The sequence below is a fragment of the Danio rerio genome, chromosome 6 (assembly GCF_049306965.1).
Source record: "Danio rerio strain Tuebingen ecotype United States chromosome 6, GRCz12tu, whole genome shotgun sequence".
NCBI classification, from domain to species: domain Eukaryota; kingdom Metazoa; phylum Chordata; class Actinopteri; order Cypriniformes; family Danionidae; genus Danio; species Danio rerio.
This window is the reverse complement of record NC_133181.1, coordinates 28,553,209-28,566,912: the sequence shown is the minus strand read 5'-3', so window position 1 is coordinate 28,566,912 and position 13,704 is coordinate 28,553,209. Positions and strand designations below refer to the sequence as shown.

General features: G+C 36.2%; 1 protein-coding gene across 1 annotated transcript in view; it reads left to right on the top strand.

The window, feature by feature from the left end:
• The window catches only part of hs2st1b (heparan sulfate 2-O-sulfotransferase 1b), a 163,096-nt gene that overhangs the window by 133,168 nt on the left and 16,224 nt on the right, over positions 1-13,704 (top strand). Inside the window, exon 2 of the mRNA XM_009302420.5 lies at positions 12,263-12,501. Within this exon, the coding sequence (XP_009300695.1) occupies positions 12,263-12,501 (239 nt within the window). The remainder of the gene's footprint in view (positions 1-12,262; positions 12,502-13,704) is intronic.

Here is a 13,704-nt window from a genome sequence, read left to right as displayed (position 1 = left end):
CCACGCTAAGGCAGGGAGAACATGCAAACTTCACACAAAAACGCCAACTGAGCTGAGGTTCGAACCAGCGACCTTCTTGCTTTGAGGCGACAGCACTACCTACTGCGCCACTGCCTCGCCCATAAATTTAAGTAATATGGAATTTATAGATTTAACTATTTTGGGAGGGGTATATAAAGGATAAGTACCCTCAGTCTTAGTCAAAAGAATGACTCTTTGTCTCCTAAACTTACAATTATTTTCTAGTAATTTCGATTACACAAGAAAGCAGCTCCTACAGAATTAGATGTTCCATGAGAAAAAAAAAAACTCTTTACCCCACTGTGACTTCCAAAATCTCACATCTAAATCAGTTGAATGTGTCTCCTGTAGAAAAAAACAACAACTAACTTTAAAGGTGCAGTAGGTGATTGTCTTCAGAAACATTTTTTGTTGTGCTAGTTGAAAGTCTCTTCACTGTCCAATAGTACTGATTACAGTAAATGATCTAAATGTGTTTATATGTATTTTTATATTCTGGGTAAAGCATAAAACTAAAAAATGTTCATCCAATTAAATATTGTTGGACTGACGTCTCCCATAATACCGATAAGCAGCTCAGACTGTCTGTCAGCAAATGTAGATTCGGACTTCTGCGCATCTGTTCATGCAGTTCCGCCATTCGCGCGTGCCCGTTCGGGAGAAATCTAATGATGAATTGAAACTTTTAAAAACCTGAATCAATATTGGAGTTACTTTAGCTTGCTGGAGACGACACCATGGCTGAAGTATTACTGTTAGACAGGTAATGTTCTGTTTTAAAACTATTTTAGTCAGGCTAAGCTTATGTTAGATTGTGTTCTGTTATGAATGACTTATGCAAAGACATGTTGTTCAGCCACTGAATTCTCCCTGTGAAAAATTTATGTGATTTTTTTTCAGTTTCATAAGGTCCTTTTACAGCATCGATAATGTAGATTTATATTTAGTTTAACAACAAAACATCAGTAAATAGTGCTATTCTGCCTAACTTGCTTTATTGAGCTGAAGTTGCTTTCATATTCACATTGGGTCATTTTTGAACAATGACAGCCTTCCTATACTGTTAACCATGCTACTCTGAATATTTGCTCTGAAATAGCATGTGAGTGTGGCTAAGTAATAAATGTAATTCCCGCACGGTGCTGGCTAAACACTAACTAACTAGTGAATGACATGAACTAGTGGGTTGTCTTTCTGCTGTTGTGATGTGGTGCGCGGTGTGTGGCTTTGAATCACAGCCCCTCCCTGCCGTTAAAAGATAATATGCTAATAGCGGTTAGCATTTCGGCAGATCACCTACTGCACCTTTAACTTGCTCCTTGCAAAAAAGAAAAAGTTCCTTATGTTTAACATTACATCTAATACCTCAAACATTTAAAGATAACAGAGAAAAAGACATTATTACACAGAAAAAAATTAACTTACTCAGGCGTTATACAAAATCACTCATTATTGAAAGGTATATAAAACCTTTAAGAAACTTAAGACTGGTCTATACAATATGGTGAAAAAATCTTTTCTAAAGTAACATTTTATGAAACTAAAGTACTTATTTCTATCCAGAACAGGAAGTTCAGATTCAGATGATATCATGTCTTGGACTCAAGACAAGGCTTTCCTCTAAAGCCCTTTTTTACCTTAGTTAAGCCATTATCTTCTGCTAATTAATAACAGCATATCCATCTCATAGGTAAGCTTTCAAGTTCATCTTTCTGGCTTCCTCAACTGTAGGCCAAAGTCGAGCATTAGCCTCCCTGTCGTCCTTACAAAAGTCCTCTCAAGCGAATGTTTCTCTCCCTGCAGATCGATGCATTTTTTGACATTCTCCAAACCATGGCACGGACAGTTCGCATGCCAAATTGGATGATTTGGCCTGGTGTCCTTCCGTTCACTTTTTTTCCAAGACGGTGAACTGTGTCCACTGTGCTTTGCACTTGATCAGGAGAGTGAGGAACGATCTGCGACAGAATTTCAATCACGAAACGTCAGGCATCCTCGTCTTCTTTTTCAGGAACCCCGTTTAATCACAAACACCATCTGCGCTTGTACCGGTCGTGTTCAATACATTTTTGTTTCAGCAGGTTGTTATGTTTTTGAATCTGATTCACCTGTGCCCTTAACTTTTCTACATCATCATTAACACCTTTCATCGCCGTCATATTTGCATCCAAAGACTTCGTAATGTTGACGATTGCATCAGTATCTCTAAGTTGAGATTCGAAAGCATGAATATAATCTGCATTCCCATCAAGCTTCCGACTGAGACTTTGAATGGCGACGTAAAGAACGCTGGTAGAAATCTAGTATTTCTCTTTTTCTTTTTCATGTGTTCCTTTTACTCGTTTAAGCCCAGGGCTTTTGAGAGGGGTGTGATGCATTACCTTCTGTCGCATGTCTTTAGCTGATGATATTTCCACCTCCATCACATCTAGCCTTTCCTAACTATCTGATGTATCCGACACGAATTCTTTGATTTTCTTGGCAATTTTGCCTATGAGCAGAAGACTGACTTTACATACACGATAAAGTACCAAATAAGTACAAATGTACTAATTATTTATATACCATAGAGTAAAAAGAGAGCCTTTCTTTCAACATTAGTTACAGCCTGTGAAAAGTTTGACTTGTCACTCCGCCATCTTGACACATAGAACATGGCATGTTTGTTGATGTCAGACGGGCTGGTCTAAGTATTACAGAAACTGCTAATCTACTGATATTGTCAAGCACGACCATCTCTAGGGTTCCCAAGAATGGTCCGAAAAAGAAAGAAAAAAAAATCTAGTTGATGCCAGAGGTCAGAGGAGAATTGCCAGATAGGTTTTAGCTGATAGAAAGGCTACAGTAACTCAAATAATCACTCGTTACAACTGAGGTATACATATTACTTAACATAACTTTTTTTTGGCACACTTTGGGCACATTAGTACCAATTGAGCATTGTGTCACTGCCACAGCCTACCTAAGAATTGTTGCTGACCATGTCCATTCCTTTGTGACCACAGTCATTTTATAATGTCTACTTTCAGCAGGATAACGTGCCATATCAGTGCGAATCATCTCAGACTGGTTTCTTGAACATGACAATGAGTTCACTGTACTCAAATAGCCTCCAGTCACCAGAACCCAATCTAATAGAACACCTTTAGGATGTGGTGGAGTGGGAAATTCACATAATGGATGTGCAGCGAACAAATCTGCAGCAACTGCATGGTGCTATCATGTCAAAATGGACCAAAATCTCTGAGGAATATTTCCAGTATATCTATGCCATGAAGCATTAAGGCGGTTCTGAAGAAAAGAAGGGGTCCAAACCGGTACTAGTGTACCTAATAAAGTGGTCGGTGAGTGTATATCAATACACTGAATGATTTCAGTTGCTTCACAGCTTGCAACAGTCAAGGCTTTGAGATTAATATCACAAACTAGTCCTATACTAAGGAATGGTTTAAGGTCAAAGGTCTTGAAATACAACATCTGAACTGTGCCTCGATATAGCCATAATATAAACGGAATAATTGACTCTGGCTTACCATCAGTTATCCCTCACTAGTAATAGAACCACTTAAAAAATCTCACTGATTATAAAAACAGTTGTACAAACAAAAACTTCCAATTAATTTGTGTCTCTGCATCATATTTCACACTAACAAAGCAATGCTGACAGCAGTTAATAGGTTCTGTGTACAATCTAATTTAAGGATGAAAGTCCTCCAGGAAAGTTGAGCCTCCACATGAGGAAAAAAGCCCTTCCCAAACCCCTGCAAATAAATAAATGACTACCTGACAGCAAGATGCTGCCCTCTACTGTGCACACCAGAAAAACAGAGAGAGATGCTTGCTGACTCTAATGAGCTCCCTTCAGACCTCGGTTGCAGTACAAAAGCAAAAACAGCACAAACAGCTTTACTTGTAATTATGCCAATTCCTCTTAACACCATCAAAGGCTTAATCATCTGGAAAGGCATTTGTGTGTCAGGAAAGAGCGTGTTGTTTACTAATTAAGATAAGCAATGCAGTCATGCCTACTGGCCTTTCTATCCATTTCTGCTGCGAGAAAAGCTGAGCATTTCTCCTCCATCAGATTGATGAAAACCAGAAGATGCACGAGTGAGAGAAATGCAATCCTGTTGTGATTATGTAAAGAAGCTGGAGGGAGTCTGAGCGCTGTGGAGCTGTAATGGATGCTATGTGCAATGACACGACCGAGGCAACGTCATTCCTCTCCATTATGAGCAGATTCTGCCTTCTGTTAGTGACTGTGGAGGACAAATACCACAGCTCCAGTTTCAAGCTTCATCACTTCTTGTCTGTTACACCCCCACTCTTCTATCCGAGATGCCTTTTTCACTGCTGTATAGTGCTGAGACCAAACAACATGACTAAACTGGATTTCATTGTCTATCCTTACGTTTTTAATATCTAAACCTAACTGTAAGTGAATGAATGTATATAGCTGAAATCATTGTCCATACCTGATTAACTTTTTTTGATTTAATACATAAAAGAAGTTATTTTAAGGAAAGCTTAAAATCTGTAACCATTGACTTCTATAGTATGGAAAAAAATACTATGGAAGTCAGTGGTTACATGTTTTCAGCTTTCTTCAAAATATCTTATTTTGTGTTTAACAGAAGAGATAGTCTCATACATTTTTGGAACCAGTTGAGTAAATAACAACGTGGTGTTGTTATTATTTGTTGTTTATTGCTCATATTGCTAATCTATTTGTTTGCACTTAGGTTATACACATTAAGCCCTGACTAACAAGCTACTCTAAAAGTGTGTTTGAATGCTTCCACACTATAGTGTACATGTTTGCTGCATTTATAAATCATCCATGTCTCAAGGTCTGTCTGATGTGATTTTTCTTTGTAAGATTTGATTGTAAGGTATTATTCTACTTAGCCAATCACTGTAGACAAGAAAGAATCTAAACAGTGTGTAAATATATATGCAAAATAAAAAATGCACTCAAGTTAAAAGTGCAGTAGGTGATCTGCCAGAATGCTAACGTTAGCATAATAGCTTTGAAAATGTACATCTCTCCCCTGCCTCAAGTTGCAAAACGCGCACCAAACAAATGATGATCTGATAATAATAGACAACATTATATAACACTAGATTGTGTCATTCACCAGTTAGAAAACTCTATAGATATATGCACTTTATCCAGTGTATTTGTTGACAGGCCAGCATGTGCAGGAATTATATTTCCCCAAAACTGGCTTTGGGGTAAAGTTGGTCATTCTCACATTCTGGCTTTCTTCTTAATAATATAATTTCTGAAAAGTATTGTTTGCAAATTCTAAATGGTGAATAGTGACTCGCGTCATAGCTAAATAAAACCGGACAATCACTGATATTGTGCTCTGTCTCACATTTTTTTGATTAATGCTTGTCAGGGTCTGCATCAGAGTACTGCGAAGCGTTAGCTGAACCTACATGCACTCAGCAAAAATTAATCAAAATTAAATGAGTAAATTAGTATGAGGTGCCGTCACTGCCCTGTAGGATTTAAATCAAACTTTGCTTATCAACACATACATAAAACACATGTACACCTATAAATTTCTCGCATATACACCTATACTACTGGATGTTCAAAACAACATAGATGAAACTTGTGTACATACATATAAATTTGATGCATGAATACACCCACATACACACGCGCATACATATAAACTCGATCTTCACATAAACACCCACATTAACACACGCACATGTATATAAACTTGCTGCATGCAAACACACACACACACACACACAAAAAACAAAAACACTTAAAACACATATACACGTGTTTTATGTATGTGCTGATAAGCAAAGTTTTATTTAAATCCTACACGGCACCCTTTACAGACAGACAGACAATCAAGTCATGTAGTCTGAACAGCACAGCTATCTACTGAAATTTAACCCCCGTAGGCTATTTGGAATTCACACAAGTGTTATGCATACTTTACAGTACATAGTTTGTGAAGATAAGTTCAGGTTTAGAAAAAGAATTATAGAAAAATGTCCTGAATATGGGACGGTGACAGTTATTCATATGAACTTTAGTAAAACATTTTAGTTTTGCTACCTTGTATCAATCACATTATAGATGTCTGTGTTGATGGGGATTGTGTGTTGGTTTGTTAGTGTAAATGGAATGCCAGGCAGAGTGTGGTTGTGGTCCTCATTGGTGAAAGATACTTTAGAGAAGTACTGATGCGTAGAGACTTGTTAAGACTTGATCAATATTTTAAGTGGCTTATTTTATGCACTGGTAGGTGTTCACTGTTGAAGACTGATGAGTCTATTAGCAAACTGAGCTGTGCATAATTGCTTTGTGCAAAATGAGTGTATGAAACAGTGTAACTGGGGAGAGATGCCATTATTTATTTATTTTTGCTTGGCTTTTTTTCAGGATTGCTGTGCATTTCTGTGATTAGCACGCAGTGTGTAAAATTACTTTCTCTGTAGTTTGTTTACACGTCAGAAGACATGCACAAAACTGTACTGTTAACTGTTTAATCTTTTTTTAATATTGAAAGGGACACTGGAATGAAAAAGAAAATTCATGATTTGGGGTTTTTAAACTTCTTTGACCTGATTCTCATTTTGAAGACCATATTGTTAGTAACCAGATTTGATTTCCAGTCCCTATATGCACAAACATCTCTATATCCACAGTATATGCACAAAAATCCAATGAATGTCATTTAGAAACAAATTTTGTTTGGGGAAAACTATTTGGTTTTCAGCATTCCACAAAATATCTCCACTTGTGTTTTGCAGAAGCTAAAAAAAATGTTTTAAAAGGAAATCAGTTGAATTATTTTTTGTACTATTGGATTAACTTGGTTTTCTGTAATACATATTTAAATATGAAATGTTATTGTAAAAAGCAAACAAGTTATTGGTCTGTTTGTATGGATGGAGGATTTTATCTCTTTCTGCTGTTTGTTGGCACAAATAGCTTTTTGAGCTGGCTCTATGTGAACCACAGGAGAATTGTTGTTTTGTTGAGTGTTGGTCCCTCCTGAGACCCTGTGTCTTTGAAAGCTCTTCGACACTCAAGCGAATGTGATGAGACCATTTTTCCTATCTGTTCATGTGACATTCAGTCTATTGGTGCAGCTCTGAGAATGTAACAGGAAACCTATGAAATGAACAACACTATATTTATTAGTGTGTTGTTTCAATAGGAAAAGCTGCATTTTTCTTACAAGCCACACCCTATCTTAAGTACTGTATGTAGACAAGTGTTTCTCAAATTTGTTGTTTATATTTTTCACACTTTAAAGAGTACATCGTCAATTGTATTTTTACACCATCATACGTTATAAAAAGCACCCGGTCCATTTTATTTATATATGTTTTACTTGAGCGCATAAACTCTACATGTGCCTGATAGTTAGATGTGGAGCTAACATTAATCAGATTTACTCTAGTGAATTGCATATTTGTTAGCATGTCACGTTTGACGTGGTAATTTTACAATAAGAATACACACAGGTTCGAAAACTCGCTCTCGCCACCTACAGTGCAATTTGACCAGGTATGTATCCGCGCTAAAATATCAAGGCGAAAGTCATCATAGCTTGCGCAGTATAGACCCAGCTCCAAACCCAACTTTGAAAATAGTTTAACGGCATTTTTTTATTTTTATTTTATCGCTGTCAACGCAGCATGTTAACGCATGTAGCGAAATTAATCACTACTAGTTGTTTTTACAGGGGCATAGTATTGATACTTAACAGTGATTTGTAATCTAATATGTTTGCCTAATCTACCTCCATGTAGACAACTTCTCGAGCATGGTCACTTGACCGCAAAAACTTCTTTCTTTCTTTCTTAGATTCAATTTTTTTGTCTTGTTGCTAGTCCAAATATCAAAAAATTTTAGACTAGCAAAAATATTGTCTTGTTTTTAGGATAAATATGTCATATTATTTCTTAAAACAAGCAAAATAATTTGCCAATAGGGTAAGCAAAATAATCTTGTTTTTCGTTTTGGCACAAGATTATTTTACTCACCCCATTGGTAGATTATTTTGCTTAAAACTCACTTAATTTTGACAAATAATTAAATGTGGCATATTATATTGGTTTAAGTCTGGTTTAGCATCATGGTCTACAAGCATGATTAAGCATGGCTTTTGTTATACTTGCTTTTGCAAACACTATTGGTTAGGTTTGGAAAAGGGTTTGGGTAATTGGTTCACTGAGTGATCATCACAATACCTTCTCATGAATTTGTACAAGAAGGGCATGTTTTAGAAACATACTAGAAATTATACCCAAATTAACATATTTCAGATTAGGATAGTGTCCTCTAGTGGATTTGTCAAATGAATAGTGCAATAAAGTTCCCTAACTGAGCAATCAAAAGTTTTCCATTTCGCAAAAATCTAGATTGAGTTGCATTTCCAATACTTTTCCTGAAATATTTTGTCTTTTGTCTGCTGAAATTATTTGCCTCAACATGTTTAAATATGGGGCGTCATGGTGGTGCAGTAGGTAGTATGATCGCCTCACAGCAAGAAAGTCACTGGTTCGAGCCCTGGCTGAGTCTGTTTGCAGTTTGCATGTTTTCCCCGTGTTCGCATGGGTTTCCTCCAGGTGCTCCGGTTTCCCTCTCAGTACAAAGACATGCGCTATAGGTGAATTGAATAAGCTAAATTGGCTATTGTGTATGAGTGTAAATGCAGGAGTGTGTGGGTGTTTCCCAGTGTTGTGGCTGGAAGGGCATTCGCTGCATAAAACATATGCTGGATAAGTTGGTTGCATCGATAAAGGGACTAAGCCAAATAGAATATGAATGTTTAAGTATGAACTATTTTTCGTTGTTTACTTTGTTAGCATCTGAGCTGCAATATTTTGGGGCTGTGTAAATATACATTGTACATTATTTGGCATGTCTAGGAAGTACATTAAATCCATAAACAGGCATTTTATGCTACAGAATTCTCCTGACATCTTAATGTGTGCAGCAAGTTATTGTACTTGTGTGTGTACACAAAGGAAAGAACACTGCTGAAACTGCCGTCTCACTCTCTCTGTCGTCTAAATCAACAGGTGGCTGAAGGGTCTGATGGGAATCTTTAGATCTTTAGCTTCAACAGATTTGTAGAATGTGACACCCAGACACTTTACCTGAAGGGAGGAGTAATGACAGAATCAGCAGTGGGAATTGGAAAGTTATGTAATTTGTTTAAAGAAGTTTGATTTTATTAGCGTTTAATTTCAGGAAGTTAGAGGTGAACCAGGATTTGATGTCTGAAAAGCAGTTAATAAGGGATGAAGGTGTCTGTCATTTAGTTTATATTTTATTAATAATCTAAGATTACATGGCGTAATTGAATGTATGAGCCATTTTTATTGCATACAGTGATTTAAAAATGACATTTTTTTTTTAATCAAAATCAGGAAGCATGCAGTATTGATTTCTTTAAGGAAGTATCTATGTTATGGTTTTGCAGACATTTCTGTGTGGAGTTTGCATGTTGTCCCTGCATTTGCGTGGGTTTTCTCCGGATGCTCCGGTTTCCCCCACAGTCCAAAGACATGCAGTACAGGTGAATTGTTGGCTAAATTGTCTGTAGTGTATGAGTGTGTATGGATGTGTCCCAGAGATGGGTTGCAGCTGGAAGGGCATCCGCTGCAAAAAACATGTGCTGGATAAGTTGGCGGTTCATTTTGCTGTGGCGACCCCGAATTAATAAAGGGACTAAGCCGAAAAGAAAATAAATGAATAAATAATTTAGTTTCATGTGGGTGAAAACTGAAAATAGATCTAATAGCAGATATCGCAGCCTGTTTCTTTCTTGCATTTTTTTTTTGATCTTGCATCTTGCATTTTTTTTTGTTAACTTTTATTAATATTTATTTAGGATATGTATCTTCATGTTCTGATTCCAATGCCTAGTTATTAAACTGTTAAAATGACAATAAAATTAAATATTCTTAAGTATACAATACTATGGGTTCATTGGAAGAGTGTACTTGCATTGTGATGTTATTACATTGTCATTTTTAGCAGAATATATTTTGGTCCAGGTCCAATGTATCGTACAACAAAAATTAGATATCATGACAGACCGAGTTGAAGAAATGTGTTTTGTGTTTTTGATGTGTTGAAGACAAAAAGCGAAAAAGACATTCATTTTCCTTGCAGTTTTGAAGAATCAATAGTTGGCTTAAAAGCAGCATTATCATTATGTTGTTATTACTGTATTTTCAAGTGATGCACAAGTGTCTGTTACTAGACTGTGAATGTGGTAATAATGGTCATTCTGTTTACCACACAATAGACTAGGGATGCAACGATTGTTGATTTTGGTTCTACGATTATAGTCAATTATAGAGGACTAATAACAGTTTGACGTTATCACTATTATTATGCATTCATTAATTTCAAGCACTACTAGTTTAGAAAATCTAGTGAAAATTCCTTAAAGTGTTATTTATTGCTGCTCAATAACTAAATAATACAGCACAGAATAATAATAAAAACAAACATTAGTCCATTTCTTTTTGTGCTTAAAAATAAATGTAAAAAGTTTTTGGCAATAATTTTACACTAAACATAAATTACAGAACAATGAATAAATAAATAAAAATAAGATTAAATAAAAATATTGTCTTTGTCTGATGTAAAAATTTGTGTAAAGAAATAAAATCTTGCGAGAGCAAAAGACGCGACCATAGAATGTAAAAGATATGGACATAGTATCCATGACGTCACTCATCAGTCTCGGAAAAGTGCAAATGAAGCTACAAGTAGGCATGGAAAACCGTTGGCAATTTGTGTGCTTGTCATCGCACTGACTGGGGGACACCAAACAAGGGCAAAAAAGGCAGAGTGTCAGCGGAGCTGCAGGTGCCTGCTAGCATTTTCCTTAGATGGGCTTTTCTTTGGGAGAAATACTTAAGCTTTAATGCATTACCTGCAACTCATTTGTGTTCTGACCACATATGCTTGGTTGTATACTATATCAATAAAGTGTTTAGTCTTTTAATAACACTGTTTTCATACATTGAGGCACTAAGCCCTGTTCTTATGATGTTTTTCTACAGGTGGATAGCACAAATAACTCCAAAATACTTCAAAAATACAATCTGTGTTAGTAAATGCAAGGATATTTTAGAAATCAAAGCATAACACTGTATGGCAATGTTTCAGATGACTGTTTAATAGCCTACAGCTAATCAATCTGTCAGATTTGGAGTGCATTACAGATAAAAAAAAAATTATAAATGCTAATTTCTCTTAAATAAAACAAATACATCTATAGATATGGTGTATAAGTATAAAGCTTCACTCAGAAGGAGACAACTTGAATGGTTTGTGAGCACAATTAAATGCACACAGCATGCCATATCATCTGCCAAATAATTCCAAAAGACACTTGACTGTGTAAAGCTACATAAAACAAAACAAAAATATGATGTATATGCTGAAATATATGCTGACGACAACCAGCAAGACCTAGCTTCATTCAAGTGGCTACACCCTTAATTATACAGACTTAAAATAACTTAATAAAAAAGAAACGGATGAGTTAGAAAAAAAAATTCACCCCCTCACAATTCTCATGAAGGGTAATAATAGCTATATGCACAAAAACCATCTTTTGTACAGGCTGTAAACATGTTTTTTTTTTCAGCTGTAACATCTCCAGAAACTCTATATCTTATCTGGAGATGTTTGCTGGCTTCCCGTGGGAGAGCGGGATGTTGTCGCTTGGACGTGACATGAACGGCCCTTAATTAATAGCCTCAGCCATAGTCAATCCAGTGTGCATGCATATTAGCCTTGGTATACAAGGTTGGAACTTTAAACTAGCGCACAGTTGGCATAACTTTCTTTAGTTGCAGGAGTTTTGTTCCGTGCAGAAATGCGGTGTTGAGAAGCCTTTACCAATAATTAGCCGTGACGAATTAAAGTGCGATTAATAGTGAAAACCGTTAATCTTTCCATCCCTACAATACACCAATCACAATAGGCTGAGCAATCTGGCCAACTGGATGACAGCATTCTCAGCCTACTGTATACCAAAACAAAAAATAAGCCTTCAAAAACAAAAGGAATATTTAATATAGCATAATAAGAGCGTTTAAAATTGACAGTAATTCTGTAATTGTACTGTATGTTTATAACTTTAAGGTTTTTATTAAGAACGTAAATAAAAGTGTGATTGTGATAATAAATTTAATTTTTTTTTTGTTTGTCTTCTCTCTCCTGCAGAGCGCACTATGGCCCGGCATGAAGTGCGAGAGGTGGAGCAGAGACAGATGAGGGACGGCCTGCGGGAAACTCCTCTATTGCCTGAGATTGAGGATCTGATCATCATCTATAACCGTGTGCCCAAGACTGCCAGCACCTCCTTCACTAACATCGCATATGACCTGTGTGGAAAGAACCGCTTCCATGTCCTCCACATTAACACCACCAAGAACAATCCAGTCATGTCTCTGCAGGACCAGGTAACTTGATCTTCAAATGGGGGAAAAAAAACATTACTGGAAAATTAGTGATTTTTATTTTTTATTTTTAAACTGTTAATTGCTTATAGGGATGTATCACAATTCGTTATGATTCACAATGCTTATCTCATGATTCACAGTTTAGTTGTAAAATTGACTTTTTTTTTAAACAGAACAATTTTAAACTAATAGTGAACTTAAGGTAAACAAGAGCCCTTTCATTTTTTTTCTTAAATGCTGCACATTTATTTAGCAAAATAATATATTTTCTGCCATAACTAAATTGTTATTTTAAAACAAATTCCAAATAAATAAAAAAATAATACAAACTAAAGAAGACTCATTAAATAAACAAACTAAAACTGTGACTGCTGGGATTTTACATTTTTAAAAAGAAATATCAGCACATCTACCTGTATGTTTTCTGGCATAAGCTGAGTTCTTTGCCCATTTACAAGGTCCCCTGCTGATGAAAAAACTTTCACCGGGGACTGAGATGGCTGGTGTGGAGAGGAAAGTCTTTCCTAAACCAGAGAGCAGTGTGTATAGAGGTGGTCAACAGGCCCTCTGCTCCTGGAGACTGGCCTCTGCCATAACATTACCAATTATATAGAAGGATGGAGACAGGAGTTGAACATGATTATGGAGGTGAATAATTAATATTACTTGTATAATTAATTAGTATAATGCTGTGTTCACACCAGACGCAGAAGAAGCATTAAGCTCGAGTGATTTACATGTTAAGTCAATGCAAAGGCGTGAATAGACATCCCTTAAGCCTAAATAAAGCACATAAACACAGCTATTTTCTCAATAAAATGTATGTAAGCCATTTAGCAACCAAGCTACAGTCACTGGGAAGACAGAAGCCCTGCCCATGATGCGAATCCGCATCTGTTCTGAAGCGGATTTGACACGCAAATAAAGCAAGTAACTCAAAATGTTCATGCGTCTATTTACGCACAAATAAGCGCGATTTATCCACCCGTTCCACGTCTGGTATGAACACAGCATCAGTATCAGCGTGATACACTTAAGAAGAGAGAACCTTGAACATTTTAAAATATTCAATAATAAAAAGCAAATTATTAAAAATTAATTTACTTAAACTTAAACTAATTTGAAAAGGAGAATATAAAATAATATAATACCTGGTTCTGCAACAGAACAACTTTCTCTTTCAGTCTGTAAAACATCTTTACA